The 16,972-nt window shown below is 41.8% G+C and overlaps 1 protein-coding gene across 1 annotated transcript; it reads right to left on the reverse strand.

The window, feature by feature from the left end:
• Positions 450–16,857, reverse strand: FDX1 (ferredoxin 1). Its single transcript, XM_021380150.1, has 4 exons — positions 16,606–16,857; positions 11,484–11,608; positions 7,771–7,900; positions 450–2,552 (listed from the first exon to the last, which is right to left on the reverse strand). The coding sequence occupies exons 1-4, from the start codon at positions 16,770–16,772 to the stop codon at positions 2,438–2,440; spliced, it is 537 nt and encodes a 178-aa protein (XP_021235825.1). The 5' UTR covers positions 16,773–16,857; the 3' UTR covers positions 450–2,437.

Below are 16,972 nucleotides of genomic sequence, written 5' to 3' on the forward strand. Positions count from 1 at the left end.
TTCTGGCCGGGCTTGCTCAAGATGCGAGCAAACCCAAAGGGCCTTCCTAGCCCCAGGAACCACGCAAAAGTTGTGCCCATCAGAAGGCAGCTCTCCCCCCGCTACAGAATTAAAGATCTGTTTCTGCCCCAGCACGTGTTGCAAACTAACGCTTAGAAACAGAGGAAGCAAAATCAGTTATTTTCTCCTCATTTTTGACAAGACAGGAGAGACCCACTGACTTAATGTTTTAATAGAGAAAGTAAGAGCATTTAGAAAACCAGTTACCTGTAATCTTTTTTTCAGACAAGGAAGTAAACAATCAGCATCTTTAACTAGTTCTGATGCTTTGTGCGTGACTGAGCAATAATTTATACGTATATCTGAATATGCACCACTAACTGAAGTCTCACCTTATACCCAGAAACACATCCCAAGGGAGCACACATCAATAGAAACAAGGCGTGTCAGAAAGTGGTATAAAATAAGATTTATTTGCAAATCACTTTGACAAAAAGGAAACAAGTATATCTGAAATGTGCATGTTGGGGGTGACACACACATTCTTTTGTCTTCTGAGATTTCTATTTATATGAACCACGGAATACTTCCAGAATTCAAAATGAGTTATGAAGACCCGAGTTCTCTCTCGGAAGCTGAGGAGCTGTGTCCCATGTAAAAATTATAAGAGTTTGATATTTAATAAGAACTGCAGTGTATAAATGAACTCAGGATAAAGGTAATACAAACAGTGAGCTTATGAGATTGCAGGAAGGTAACCTCTAAATTACAGCTGCTCGCAGCAGTTACAAAGGAAGACAGCAGTATCTTCAGCGCACTTCTTCAACCAACCTCATTCTCTCCACCTTTAAAAAGCCAGGAAATTTCAACTCTGAAGTTGTACTTTTAATTAGATGAGATACAACGCAAATTTCCAACTCCCTAATGTTCTCTGTGCAGACCTTGCACATGAAGCACACCTTGCTCTAGGTGGAAGTCCACAGTGAGCACCACAAAACAAAGGAATACCTGCTCAGAGAGGAAACCAAGGACCCCAAACTGGATCCATTTTTTCAATATAGTTCTAGAAAATCCTTCTTTTTCCTAACAGGGGCTTTCTGTCCCCCCTTAATGAAGTTCAAAATAATTCTAATACTCAACACTGGAAAAACAGTAGTTTGTGTTTTTTTCTCTCTCTCCATAAATACAATCATGCAAGAAAAGATGCCTAGGCATCACTGTCACCAGTTCAAATAAGGCATTAATGAATGCATTAAATCATTCAAATGTACATAAACGTGTTACATACATAAAAATATGCCCCAAACCATAAAATAATGTTATAAAAGTAATGACTACTGTACAAGTGACAGCCATTTCATTTAGTTATTTTGGCAACAAAGAGTGGGTAAACCAGCATAACTCTTAGACGCGTTATTTCATGTTGGCCTACTTTAGAACAACTAAAATAAGACCCAACTGAATGTTCTCAGTCACCAGTCTACATGATAACCCACCATAGGTGTCTGCCCACCCCTTCTGAGAAATCTAGTGCATCTTTATGGGAACAATGTGCTTGGTCACTTCACATCAATCAATGAAATTATTCTGGGAGCAAGGCACAGAATCCAGGACTCTCCTCAAGCTGAATGCCTTAGCCAACATCAGACTGCTTCCTGAGCAAGCTCAAAACTGAAAAAGTAAGAAATAAGGATTCAGAACAAATCTTATGCTGACAAACCGTGCTCTTTTCAACCTCAATTCAGCCGTCCAAGCTTCAGAGGATGGCAAGAATTTGCATTTACTTTCTGTTATACTGCTCCAAGCCTTTACTTGAAGCCATGTCCGGGTCCACAGTTGCGGCGTACTGCAGCAATCAGGCTGCATGTGCCCATGCTCTGTATTGGCCCCTCGTTTTTGTGGTTTTAACAGTATTTTCGTGAGATGGGATTTGCCACATCTCCAGTAAGTTTCATAAATTTGGAAAACAACTACCCTGAAAATTCACTACTTGCAAAGGAAGTATCATACCTACTGAGAAAGCAAATTAGTTCTGAGCATACATCTTTAACAGAAACACTTAAAAAGACTTTGTGTGGTCTCACAAGTCCTGCTAACAGATCTAGGCCTGACATCTAGCAGTGCCCAGGGGTTTTAGAAGTCTTATAGAAGTGATTCAGTTTTCAATCATCATTAAAGGTTTTGGCAGAGTAAAATTATATGAAATCTGTAATACACTTGCTAACATTTATAGTCCAGTGATCAGTTAGAAGTATTATTGCATCTGAAGCGTAAAAATATAGGAGGTTCTATAAAGAAAAATTAAAATAGCATTAATCTAGTACTGATAGTCATATAAAATAACTCACAATTATGTAAGTTTCCATATTTAATTACACATTTAAAAATAAGTTATAAAAATAATTAAGCTTCTTTGATACTCCTACGATATTTTCTTTCAGGAGTTTTTACTCAAATCTACTGATTGTCTAGCATCAGCAACAGCTTCTGGTACTCGAACAGTCATATTGTCCATTGACTTCTTCAAGCAGATCTGGCAGCCTAAACGTGATCTGTAAGGAAATAATATTGTTTTTAGTTCTAGCCAACCATACACCTACCAGTATTTACAGCCCTGCTTCCCCAGCACTGAGCCACCCCAAACACTTTATGGTCCAGAAACTGACCCCCTGCTGCATGGTCATAACCAAGACCAGCAATAAACTGCTTGCGCGAACGCAAAGATATGTGACATCAACCACGGTCACAGATCTGCATCTCTAACTTGGGATGTTCACACTGGGAAGTTTAACCTGAGTACCTCCCACCTGCTGAGGCAACATGTACAGATGTTGACCCTTGCATTTTCAATGATTCACAAATAGTTCAGCCAAAGGTAGGGACAAATGCTCCGTCTCCCACAGAACATTCAGCATCTCTGAAGAGATCAAGGCAATCACATGGAAAGCTTCAGTGAAAGCAAAGACTAACTCACCCCGAGTCTTAAGTCAGCTCAAGAAAACTGAACACACATTTGAACAACTCACCTGGCAGCTTAGGCTGAACTTTTATAGCTTCCCAACAAGCTACAATGCGAGTGAGAAGAGTTTAAGAACTTCTACCATTTCTGTCACTTGTATCTTTCTAAAAGTTCACATCCAAGTCAAACATTTTAGATTTTTACAGAATTTCTACCTGGAGTTCTAGATTTTTCCTTAAGAATTTACAGGACAAAATATCCATTTACCTCCTCTTAACACGGTTAGTGCCTAAACAAGTATCTAACAAAAAATATCTTCCTTCTGTGGTAAGGTAACAGAGAGTATGCATGAACCACATGGGACACATTAACTACTTCATTACACATACAAATTATAGCTTCAGCAACTACTGAAGTCTAAGACTTCGTCTCTTCACAACTCACTTACTGCAAGCTTAACACAACATTTGCCAGAAATTACACGCATTAAAGAAGGCTGCCAACTTTTTAGCAGTTCATAAACAAAGAAGCAAACTACAGCTGAGGATAACTGGATTTTTTAACATGAGAAAGTAGATGATGATTCTCCACGAAAAACAGGAATATATCCTAAAAAGCATGTTTATGATCCTGAAAATTCACCCACCCAATCAAAACATGATGTTCACAGAAATAAGTGAATTAACACAGCTTGGGCATTGGATAAGACAGACTTAAATAGCTTCTCAAAATCATTTTTAATCTCAATGGTCACTACTGAATTAATCCTCTCTTCCATTTTTGCTTCTTCAATCCAGCAAGGTGCAGCATCTTTCTCTATCATTTTAACATCAGAGTCCAAGGCTTATTCCCTGCTTTTTCAAGGAATTCGGTTAATTCAATCTATACCCAGCTTGGTATTTAAGTATCAAATACTTAAAACTTCAGCAAAGATGGACAATATGCCATGTCACCAGTTGAACAAAAATGTAATCAGTATAAGAATGTAGGCATACAGAGCATTAAAAAAATACATTAACATGAATGGATAACACTTTCAAGCACATAGTGATCAACTGTTAAAGTTCCCAATTCAGTGCTATACACAGAAGTAACATTAATGATTGCATACACCAGCTTCTAATTATTAGAATATATGCATGAATATCTTACCAGAAGATTTCAACTAATGAATATGCAAGCATGACAGTAGCTTTAAAAAATAAATCATAAACTACATCTCTCTAATAGACACTTGTTTGCAAGGCTTAATTTGACTGAAATTTCTGCTTTTCAAAAACAACTAATGCTTACTGCACACGTACTCTGTAGTGTGACAACAGATTTAATCTCATTTGCTATAACACTTTGTTTTGAGCCTGCTCCACGACAGTACAAATAACTAGGTAAAGCTAACAAACACCTTCAGTAAAAAACTACCTTTTCCTATTCAAATTCTTCTACAGTGCTTCACTTGGACCTCTAACCCGATTCTCCCCACCCCGACAGCCTAAGAAGGCCGGGCCCCCCAGAAGAACGATTTAGCCAATTCCTTCCAATGGAAGCCATTCAAGCCTTCACCATTTTTACAAGTCTTGCCTTCCCTCCTCTCATTCTACTATATGTGGATATTTTTTAAGAGGTAGGAAGTCAGAGTTGCACAAGCATAAAGATTGATAGTTAATCCCTAGAGGCCTGTGGCATCTCTCTAATGAAAAGTTGAGACCTGGACTGTTCAGCCTGGAGAAGACAGAGGGGATTTTACCAATGCTTATAAATATCAGCAGGGAAGGAGTCAAGTGGACGGGGCCATGCTATTTTCATTGCACAACAGGACACGGGGCAATGGGTACAAACTAGAACACAAGAAGTTCCATAAAACACGAGGAAGAACTTCTTTAGTACGAGGGTGACAGAGCACTGCAAAAGGCTGCCCAGAGACACTGTGGAGTCTCCTCTGAAGATATTCAAAACCTGCCCAGACACTTTCCTGTGTAATCTACTGTAGGGAACCTGCTTTAGCAGGGGGGTTTGACTGGGTGATCTCGAGAGGTCCCTTCCAGCCCCTATGATTTTTGTGATCTATTAACATCAAATTTTGTTCCCATCAATCAATTGCAGAAGATTCTCCAAGGTGCAATTAGGGTGAGGTTTTTTTTCCCTACACAGTAGCACAGTACTAGATACAAACTTTTTTTTCCCCCCAAGTATTTCACAGATACAGTCAATGCATAAAATCTAGCATGGATGACTTTCAGATCACACAGTTGATCACCTACATTTACAAGACAGTCAAGTACTTCTATCCTGTTGAAAAACAGTATTTTCTGACCAACTACTGATCCCCCACAGGGCCTGTGCTCTTACCCCATAGCAATCCAGAACTCAGTAAAGGACTTCTGGAAGCCAAGAATACTTCATGCTTCCAGAAATTACTTCACGCTCTGTGATTCTTTTAAGAACTCCCATACCTGCTACTTCTGTCTACAAAAACTCTGTCGAATTCTTTCCTTACCACTATTTAGCAGAAACTAGAAAAAGCAAAAGACACAAGCCTAATGCATCCAGTATGGAACTGGACTGCTCTCTATATTCAATAATGTTATTTTAAAGGTTAGTTTGCTACCTTCCATTCTTTTAGTTTGGAAACTGTTTTAAGCCAACGAATTAAACTTCATAGATAGAAGCTCATCAAAGTCATACTGAGTTCCTTTAGAACTCCTAGGTGAATACTACCTACCCTTTCCATTTGTTACTACTGATTTATTTGTAGTAATACTTCTTCCACAGACACATCAGAGACAGATCTTTCGGGAAATCCCCTGCCAGGAAAGCTTCTAGACCACGGAGATCCTGTAACATCTCCAGAGAATATAACGCAGAAAACCTTTGCTGTTACATTATCTTTTTATATTTTAAGAGCAGCTTCTGCACCATCTATTAGCTCCTCATGCAGATGAGCTTCCTGCTTCTGATGAGGAGAAACAGCTTGATGAAAAGTAGAAAGATATTTGGGTTTTTTCCTCAGTATTTTTTAAACATTTAATTCGCCAGGGTTTGCTTCCCTCCCCTCTCGTTTTATTACACTGAATAATCCCCATTATTCTGAAGTTGTTCAAAACAATTTTGTTTTTGCCTTTCTAATCAGTCTCCCATTTTCAGAGGTATTAATATTCACAACAGCTGCTAGCTGAAATTTTTCCAATTCCAGAGTCACTGACAGGAAAAAACTTTTATCCTCAAACTCATACTGCAATGCTTTGCCCAACCTCCACTACAAGGCTTTGTACTAGCATGACACCAGGCAACCTGTAGTAAACATGAGGATCGCTTAAGCACTCTCACAAAGTCTTCCTTTCACACATGAAACATCTCTGGCCACAGGAATAACACGATGATAGGAAAACCCGACAAAAGTTGAAGACTTCAGAAGGTCTAAAACTTATTTTCTCTCAAAATTCTTTGGACTAAACTAATATTTAAACAGAGAACTCCAGCTTTCTACTGCTTCCAGTTCCTCAATAAAAAAAAACAACCTGTTTTAAGCCTTTTAATTAAAGACGGACAGAGAAAAATAGAAGCTGAAACAGGTTTCTCAGCTTGACTTCTTTGCCTTCTTAATCTTCTAAAAAGATAAGATTTGGCTGAAATGAGGAAAAAAAAGTGTACTGTGATGCAGAAAAGATTTGTACAAGATTCCTGTGTTACTGGCAAAAGGAGATAGAAGGCTTAATTCAGAATACTTCCTTGTAGAGACATGGAAAAAGAAATACTATACAGGCCAGGTATAAAGCCCTCTGAAATCGCTGGAAAGATTCTCAAAAACTTCAGCAAGCAGTTCCTTTGAAACCTGAAGGAAAGAGCTTAATAAACCTCACTGAACACAGCTGCTTATACCTCATGTGGCTGTATTCTCTGAGGCTATGTGTACAGCAGCAGATAGTCCAGCCCAGTAGGAACAGGTGTGTGAAACAAAATGCTCTGAGATGAGGATGGGACATCCATGTTACGAAGCACGTGACAGCGGGGAGGATGAAGAACAGACAGTTACTTCAAACTTGTGCTAGTCTAGTTCTAGGCACTGAAGCGTTCATTCAGAATTGGAGCACACTGGGCTTAGTTTCATCCAAAAGGTATCTGGCTTGTGCGTCTGAGACACACTCTGACATGACTGGGGACACTGCCGTGTGGAACACTTCAGCCTAGAGAAAAGAAGGCTGAAGGGAGATCTTATCAATAGATATAAATGCCTGAGAAGCTGTGGAACCTCCTCTTTGGAGATATTCAAAAGCCTCCTGGACACAGTCCTGGGTACCCTACTCTGGGTAGCCCTGCTTTGAGCAGGGGCTGGACCAGAGAAGCCCGGAGATTCCTCTCAATTTTAACTCTTCTATGGTTCTGCGAAAAGAAGGTCTGATACAGACTAAAACATTAAAGCAAACACATCCATAAGATAATTTAACTAACTGCAGATTGATGGAATCAGAAAACAGAAGGGAAACAAGAGGGAAGTTCACACACACAGGACTGCAGCAGCAAAGTTTCTGGTAAAGAAACTGGGATTTTGCTTATACCTCAGTATCTGACACCTATCTAGTTGCATCAGACAACTATGAAGAGTCACTCTTCAGGTTCACAAAAGTGGTCAGTATTTTCATTAATATTTCATCAAAAGTACTGACATTACTATGAACTCAAATAATATTTGCCAGTCCTATCCATGTAACGGAACACAGCTATTCACTAAGATTAAGGCATTTTAAGAACACTGGACTGCTCCACTTGCAAACCCTCCTTTCCATCTACTGATATAGCACAGCATGTTGCCTTACGTTTCTGTGAGACCATATGCCAGGTCTAGCATGTCCATCTCTTCATCAGTAATTGCATCTAGTTTCTCAAATATGTGGTCTTCAAAGATTAAATGACAAGTTGAACAGGCTAACGTTCCTTCACATGCACCTAAAGAGAACAGCAAGTTATCAGAAAATTCCAAATAACTCAATTTCACAACAATTCTTTAACATGTAACATGATTCTGCTAACACAATAAACAGTGTAACCCATCATCAGACTGTAAGAACCACACAGAAAGCACTGGGCTGTTACACTTCATAATGGTATTAGTAGCACATATTCAAACCAAGCATGATACTGCACTGCAAGATTCAATTTTGAAAATATATCACATCTTCATTCACATAAAATTCACGTGGAAATCTTTCAAGAACTGTAAAATGCTGAATGGAGAAGTTGTCGCATCAACAATTTGTCTATCTTAACGCGAGGGAAAATAGTAATAAAGTTAAAAGAAAGCACACTGACTGGATTATTTAAACAGTGCAAAGGTCTTACTGCAATTGCAAAGCAGCAGCAAACTAATCGAGGGCAGCTGAATCACACAATGGTTTTATCGTTTCCATGCACACATTTCTACCACTATTACAGCACGTAGGATGCCCCCTAGTGATAGAAGTGAATAGATAAAGTCTTCATTTTACATTTTTTCCTCATTATCTTTTCCTCCCTCTAAAAAGAGTATACATTTTTACATTATTTCCATTGCATTATTTCTCTGCTCTAGTACGATGCTTCATTACCAAATCATTATAGAAATAGGTACAGTATGTTACAATTATGTTATAATTAAAGGTTAGTTAAGTATCTCAAATGTTTATTTCGGACATTATTTACAGTCTATTGATAATGTTATCTTTTTTAATCCACTTACCATAATGCTTTAACGTGGCTGATATTAACATGAAATGAGAGGATCTTAACTGTAGACTACAGAGTAGTCATAAGCCTATACAATATATTTATTTAATGATATTTAAAGGTAGCTATGTCAATGTGTTGCACATTTTTAATTTATTCTTCGAATGTATACAACCCATAACAATACTCTTTAGAATCTTAAAGATTTTATGACTAGCAATGGCATGTATTCATACTTAAATAAAACACACATTACATTTCAAGCTGTGCTGAACTAGCATTCTTTCCCCCCTGTAACTGCCCCATGCTATGTATTCATTCATGCAAACTGCAATTCCACTTCCTGCTTTACTTTATATTATTTCTTAAACTCACATTAATGTAAACATACACTCTGAAAGTTTGTTTTGTACAGTCAGAAGCCTGTAACTACCATGGAACTGACTGTGGAAAGCCCAGTTTGGAGGAAAAGGGAGGTTTCTTAACATCCTTCTGTTCTGATTTTAAACGGAACTTGTACCGAGTTAGAATTTCTCTAACACATTGGTCTCCTTTACCTCACTTCTGTAAGAACTAAAGTTTTAGCTCCTCTTTGCAAACTGACATATACCTGGTTGTCCCTTTCATTGGTCATTCACATACTACAGCAACAAGTGCTACAAAGAGCCAAACAACAACTTCAGATCACACGACAATAGAGAAGTAATCCAATTTTTGTGTGGCCTCCAGAACCTTTCAGTTCAGAAATCTTACAGGTGGCATCTTTCATCTTCACAGAGAAATGGTCCAAGCAGCCAGAGATCAGGTTAGGAAAGTTAAAGCCCTGACAGAATCGAATCTGGCCAGAGAAACAGAGGGCAATAATAAAAGCTTCCTTAAGCACTGTCAGCGATAAAATGGAGACTAAGGAAAACATGAGCCCTCTCTGGAAGGAAACGAGAGCTGGTTATATGAGATATGCAGAAGGCTGAAGTTCTCAAACTTTTTTGCTTCAGCCTCAATCAGCAACTGCTCTAGCCACACTGCCTAAGTCACAGGAGGCAAAGGCAGGGACCAGGACGATGAAGAACCGCCCACTGCAGGAAGAGATCAGACTCAAGGCATCTAAAGAATCTGAATATGCATAAATCCATGGGACCCGATGAGATGCATCAGAACATTCCACATTGCTAAGCCACCCCCCATCGTAATTGTGAAGTTGTAGCAGTCTGGTGAAGTTCCTGCTGACTGGAAAAGTGTAACCCTCATTTTTTTTAAATGGAAAAAAAGAAAGCCAGGGAACTACAGGCCAGTCAGTTTCACCTCTGCGCCTGCCAAGATCACAGAGCAGATCCTCCTGGAAACTATGCTAAGGTCCACGGAAAACAGAGAGGAGACTGGTGACAGCAAATATGGCTTCACTAAGGGCAAACTGTGGCTGACAAATCTGGTGACCATCTATGACAAGGTTACAGTGTTGGTGGATAAGGGGAGAGTCATTTACTTGGACTAGTACAAAGCATTTGAAACTACCCCACATAGCATTCTTGGATAGACCACTGAGTGGACAAACAATTGGCTGGACGGTCACACTCAGAGTTGTAGTCAATGGCTCAATGTCTAGGTGGAGATCAGTGACAACTGGTGTCCCTCAGAGGACTGGCACAATTAACACCATCACCAGTGACATGGACAGTGGGATTGGCTGTGCCTTCAACAAGCCTGCAGACAACACTCAGCTGAGTGGCGTGATCAAGATACGGTGGAGGAAATGGATGCCATTCAGAGAGACTTCAATAGTCTGGAGAGGCAGGCCTGTGCACATCTGATGAAGTTCAATAAGGTCAAGTGTAAGGTCCTGCACCCAGGTTGAGGCAATTCCAAGCACAAATACAGGCTGGGCGGAAAATGAATTGAGAGCAACCACAAGGTGAAGGGCTTGGGGAGGTGTGGGGGAGGTAGGTCAATGAAAAACTCAGCATGAGTTGGCAACATGCACTTGCAGCTCAAAAAGCCAACTGTATCCAGAGCTGCATCGGCCAGCAGGGCAAGGGAGGTGACTGTCCCCATGTACTCCACTCTTGCAAGACCCCACACTGTCTTGCAATTCAGTACTGCATTCAGCTTTGGGGGCCCTGGCATAAGAAGAACATGGAGCTGCTGGAGCAGGTCCAGAGGAGGCCACAGGGATGATCAGAGGGCTGGAGCACCTGTCCTGTAAAGTCAGGCTGAGAGGGATGGGGTTGTTCAGCCTGGCAAAAAGAATGCTCCAGGGAGAACGTATAGCAGCCTTTTAATACCTAAAGAAAGGTACCTACAGGAAAGCTAGAGAAGGACTCTTTATCAGGGAGTCTAAGTTATAGGACAAAGGGTAATAGTAAGTTTAGATTTGGTATTAGGAAAAAATTATTTACTCAGACGGCAGTAAGATACTGGAGTAGGCTGCCCAGAGATGTGGTGGTTGCCCCCTCCCTGGAAGTGTTCAAGGCCAGGCTGGATGGGGCTTTGGGCAACCTGGTCTAGTGAGACGCGTCCTTGCCCATAGCAGAGGGTGGAACTGGAGGGTCTTCAAGGTCCCTTCCAACCTAAAGCATTCTATTATTTTTCAGATTCCTCCCTGACACCATTCTGTCCACATTATCCTCCTTTAACTCCTTCAAGCAAGGCTCACCCCAAATTAAGATCTAGATCCAAAACATTCTATGCACCTGCAGGAAAAAAAAAAGTGGAAAAGAGTCCAAATAAATACATCTAGGTTTTACAAATACATTCATAAATATTTATGAATAAAATGGTAAGAGATACTGATTTCCAGACACTCAATATATTATTCAAGGAATCCACTTACCAAAACCATCTATGTCTAGATTATTATCAACAACAACATCCAGCAACGAATCTCCAGGTTTTCCTTTGGCTGTTAGTTTGTCACCATCACGGTTTATGAAATGAACAGTTATTTTATCTTCTGAGCTGAAAAAGAAAAGTACATAATAGAACTAAAGAAGCAAATCTATTATTTTTTAGGTCTTTACATTTGATTGAACACTGCTGTAACAATAACCTCTGTCAACTGTAAGAGCGCAGAAATCTAAGGGAGTTACTGACTTTTCAAAGCTGTAACAGGTACAGACATTTACTGCTGACATTAAACACAAAGACATGAAAAACAACAACAAAAAACCCTTCGCTTATGTTTTGTCACTAGATGCTATGCAGAATCCTGATGCTCCACCTTTTGCCAAAGGAATTCAAGACTTTCTTTTAGGCAGACTATTTGTATTTTTGGGAAATAAAAGAGCTGACTTCAACTGCTTCACACTTTTCTATGATCTCACGCTTTGCATTTACAAAATGATCTAGCAGACAACATTAAAAAGAATTAAAGATTGTACATATTGTAAATATTTGCAAATATTTACAAATATTGTAATTGTAAATATTTATTCTAGTGAAGCGCACCAAAATTTCAACACAGACATCGAAGAAAAGTCTCCTGCTTTGCTTTTCAGGCAGTTGTATATACTTAATAAATTTTCATGCAGAATGCAAGGGAATTTTTTTTTCCTTAAGACTAATGCTTTTGATATGGAAAAAATAGCATTTTTTTCGTGTTCCATATAGTTTCCTTCCACATGCAAATGGAAGACGTTAATATAATAGTAAATAAAATACAGTTTGTTAGAATAGACTATGCTCCTTCTCATACCAAGTGAGCAACACAAGAAAAACTTGTTGGATGGACAGGGAAGAAACCTGCTGAGAGATGAGATACAAATAAAACAACAGGAAGCTAATGCAACATCTATATCTCAATGTGAAATCCATGTTTAAGAACAGCATGCTTCATATTACATATGCTCTTCGTAATAATTGCGGGCTTTTAAGTGATCTATGACACAGAACACATAGAAGCCTGAAAAAATCAAGCCACCTCCTAGGAAACCCTAACCTGCAAGGCCGAATATTAAAACAAAAAAATTAAAAGTGGCCTTACTGAAACATCAACAAGTCAACCATTTTTGGAACTGGCCTCAAAAGAAAACACAGTTCTAGCAATTAAAGTTGAAGCTCATTTTGAAAAACAAACATGTTTGTTGCTCTACACTTAATGCACTTGCCCCAGGTGTAAGCTCAGTTGGCAGCAGTACCTGCCATGATTCATCGTGATGCTGTGTCCAACTCCTGCCGTATCACCCCTCAGTCTACCTTCTGGAAGGCAACCGCAAGCAACTATTAATTATAAATTCATTCCAAAATTATAGTCAATAATGAAGGATCGTCCTTGTAGACCCACACGACTCAAAGCTCACACTATAATGAAATTCAGAAATCTTAGAAGATGCATCTTCACAGTCACCTGTGGTATCAGGGGAACATGTCTAGCAAGCCACTCTGCAGAGGTTTTGTGCTCTTCTTTCCACTCCTCAGCTCAGCGTTACCACCTCCCGCAGTAAAGATGAGGAAACCAAAATCCACTGCATTCACCAAAAGTCAACTTCACTGATGGGTTTAGATTGCATCTGGAGAAGTAGAGATTCCCATTCTGACAGCTAAAGTAAACCACCAACAACGCTGGCTTTTTTTTTTTTGGTTGGTTTTTTTTTGTTTTTGTTTTTTTAAAAGTTCTTCAAGAAGCCCTTCCAGAGCTCACTGAAACATTCGTTTACCAAAATATTTCTGTCAATATGACAAACATGATCCTAGCAGGAGACAGGGATGCAATTGCATTTATGGACATCTTATGGCCATGTAAGTGCTGAACATTTGTTCACTATCCAAAGCACATCCCTTCCTCCACTGCAGGACAAGGCAATCACCAGTAGCAAATAGCAAAAATCACCAGACCAAATAGCAAGATGTCTGGCAGCAATCCTGTGAGATGAGTTGAATCTTTCAAAGAGGCTCCTTAAGAGGTCCTCCCTAGGCCAGTTTTCACAACACACCTAGAGCTACCTCCCTCAGTGATTACACTTCAGCCTGGGATAACAGCAGAGTCATGTGAACAACAGTTCTCCTATCCCTCCACCTCCAGCACTCACAGTGCCCTGCAGTGAACCGCGCTGGAAACAACAGGCAGAAAACCAAACTTGGCAGCCCTGCGGCCATACGAACTGCAGAACTGGTACAGTCAGATCTACCTGTTACACAACACATCTGTTTGAAATGAGAAGACAGGAACGGTATCCCCTTTTCTGCAGCCACCATCTTACACTGGCTTTAGCCAGCTGCACCAGGGCTGGGCATGCCCAACTGAAGTACAGTCTAAGTCACCAGTTGTTGTTAATGAACATTACAGAAATTAATCCTTCCTACCAGCAGTAATCCACCTGGTTGATCACTGAAACTGACATTTATTTGTAACAATGTTTAAGATACCTGGGCCTTCCAGTGGGATCTGTCTTCCTGCGATTGCCATCTTAAGTACCCTTCACACAGACAACAAGTTTAATTTACCAATCACTGAGGCATCACAGTGCATGGGCCTGACTGCTGAAAATGCTTCTAGAAGTGCAAGTGCCTTGCTAGGCAAAGGGTCAGAACGCACACTGTGCAAATCTTTTCAACTGAGAGATTCCACTGAAAGAAAAATCACGCCTACGTGGAACAATACTTAGGGTTTATGAATTTCAAGTAACATGGCTTTTGTCTACCCAGACATTGTTTACATGGGCAAGGAAAAACAGCAACAACAAACAAGAAGAGCAACAAAACCCCCACCACTCTGCGAACTGTTTGCTCACAGAAAATTAAAATGAAACATATGCCAGGTCTTATGCAAGCACAAATAGCCTCAGGATTCCCGGAGGAAATCAAGGAAAACAAACCAAACATATTTCATGTGGTTTACATAAAGCATAAATATCCCAATTCATGCTTAAATTAACTTCTTTTTTTGTAAGCTAGCTGTAAAAAAAAAAAAAAAAATCATTCCTTCATATGGTTGCCACAGTACTATAAACATTGTTATCAAGTGTCACTAGCGTACCCTAAATTAAGCATACAGCAAATTAACTGAATAGTACCAGAGAACCGTTAAGTGCTGTTCATTGTCCCTCCTTTGCAAAAAGGATGTGTGCTGCAAGAATACCTCTCCTCCCTTGAAAGGGGTATCCTAACCAATCTTCAGCCACTACTTCCAAGGTGTCATCTATATTCCTCCAAACAAAACCATATCAAGGTGTCGCAGATGGAGACACCAATTATATTATTCCCAGATTTTCTTATTAAATGGTTCATCCAACAGCCCAACCTAATTGTCAGAAAAATTTCACGAATTAAACTACTATGCAAGTCTTACTTAAAATATGGACGTTATAAATCCAAACTAATCCTCACAACAAACAGCAATGTTGCACTGCAATGACAGTACTGCATGAGTATCTAAACTGCTGTAAAAGAATTGCTTCATAGCTACCGTTCCCCACGGAATGAAAAGTGGGGATAACAAGAAAAAATGGATTGAAAAATAATGAAGCTGGGAATAAAAACAATGCCCGATGCCTCACTGAAACCCTTGGAAACTTCTGCTCACAAGAATCCCTGCCGCTGATGACTTTATATAGCTAGGCCTTCACTTTCTGGACATAAGTACAGGTAAGGTTACAAGTATATACTATTATCAATCTTTTTATGGACTGACACGGGTTGATCATACAAAGTTAAGGAACTGGGTCTTAATACAATGTCCAGAAAAAGTAAGACCGGAGAAAAATAACTGTCAGTAAATTGAGGAAATACTTACAACTAGGTAAGAAAATGTTTTCCCTTTACAGTAATCTATCTCCTCGCATTTGTACCTTGTTTAATAACTTTAATTTCTGAAGTCTTGGCAATGCTTTAAAAGACCATTTTTTGCATAAAATAGTGAATATCAGTGACCTCAAAATAACTGATGGCCTGGGCAAGTCACTGGGGACTTATTTTTTAAGGCACTGGGCTGGGTCACTCAGAGAAGAGAGCTAAGCAGGCACACAAGAGACCTGGATCAAAAAGTTCTTCGACTCTGTATTAAGAGCATTTGCTGGAACAAAATAAGGGCACCTACAAAAGAGCTTAAAAGCAAACTACTGAAACAACTTCTATGACTCTATAGGAGCTGGACTTCATGATTCTTACGGGTCTCTTCCAACTTGGGATATTCTGTGATTCCAACCACGGTGGTGGGAGCTGCCCAGCAGCTGGGAGCTGCTGCATCCACAGTGCCAGGCAGCTGGCTAGCAGCCCTGCTCTTAGCCAAAGAGACTTCTCTGATAACCAAGATAATCTGGCCTGTAAGACTGTATACTGGAAGCAGGCTCGTTGAATACGCAAGGTACAGAGGGGAAGGCAGTCTTTGATGACACATACAAAGCTGCAAACCTACAGGTGAGGGCTGGTGACGTTACAATACAGCCCGGACAGGGGCTCCGCACACCTGGATGTATGAGCGCTTTTCAGTAAAGAGCTACGCTAAAAGCAGAAGAGCCCCTCGGGACGGGTCTCGGGCACGGTGCTCCCAGCACCCAGCCAGGCAGCCTGCTAACACACCGCAGCAGCGAGCACGGCGCCGCACGGTGACCTCCCGGAGGAAGCCCAGCAGCTCAACTCCGCACACCACCGCCGGCTCTACCACCGCACACGGCGCGCCCGTTCCACCACCCGCCCGCAGCCCGGGCCCCGCCGCGCGGTCACGGCGCAAGGCCTGGCCGGGCCCCTGGCTCTCCAGGCCGTCGGGCCCGGCAGGACCTCCCGCAACGCGGAGCCTGGCCGAACGCCGGGAAGGAACGGCGGCAGCGCCTCGGGGCCGACGCGGAGCCGAGGCGGCGTCGGAGCGGGCCGGGACACGGCGAGGGCACCGCGGGAAGGTCACGCAGTGCCGCCCGGCGCGGCCGCCCCTCGGCCCCGGGCGCCCTCAGCGCCGCCGCCCAGCAGCTCTGCGCCAACGCGGCCGCCCCGCAGGAGCCCGCCCGCCGCCCCGACCCGCTTACCTGCGCGCCGCCCGGACCGAGAGGCTGAGCGGCCGCAACGCCCTCACGGCTGCGGCGCCGCAACTCGGCCCCGGTCCCGCTGCCGGCAAAGCGGAGAGGAGCCAGCGGCGGGAGGGAGCGGCGGCAGCGGCCCGGAGCAGCAGGCGGGCCGGGGACGGAGCGGCCATGGCGGCGGGCAGGCAGCGCGAGGTCTCGGCGCCGGCACCGGGAAGGGTGGGGGCAAAGTCTCGGCGCTTACGCCTCCGGCGCAGGCTGCGGCGAATTTCGTAGCGGTTTACGCCGTCCACGTAACGCCCTTCCCGCCCCCTTCTGGCGGCTTCGAGAGGGGACCGCGGGACGGAAGGAACGGCGGTACGGAAAGTGCGTA

This window comes from Numida meleagris, chromosome 1 (genome assembly GCF_002078875.1).
Source record: "Numida meleagris isolate 19003 breed g44 Domestic line chromosome 1, NumMel1.0, whole genome shotgun sequence".
NCBI lineage: Eukaryota > Metazoa > Chordata > Aves > Galliformes > Numididae > Numida > Numida meleagris.

What these genes read in the sequence shown, in the direction of transcription:
- FDX1 (XM_021380150.1), bottom strand. Translation starts at nt 16,772, where the DNA reads ATGGCCGCTCCGTCCCCGGCCCGCCTGCTGCTCCGGGCCGCTGCCGCC. An exon ending in TCGGTCCGGGCGGCGCGCAG is followed by an intron (nt 11,609 to 16,605) that starts GTAAGCGGGTCG and finishes TTTCTTTTTCAG; the next exon opens with CTCAGAAGATAAAATAACTG. An exon ending in TCTAGACATAGATGGTTTTG is followed by an intron (nt 7,901 to 11,483) that starts GTAAGTGGATTC and finishes TGTTCTCTTTAG; the next exon opens with GTGCATGTGAAGGAACGTTA.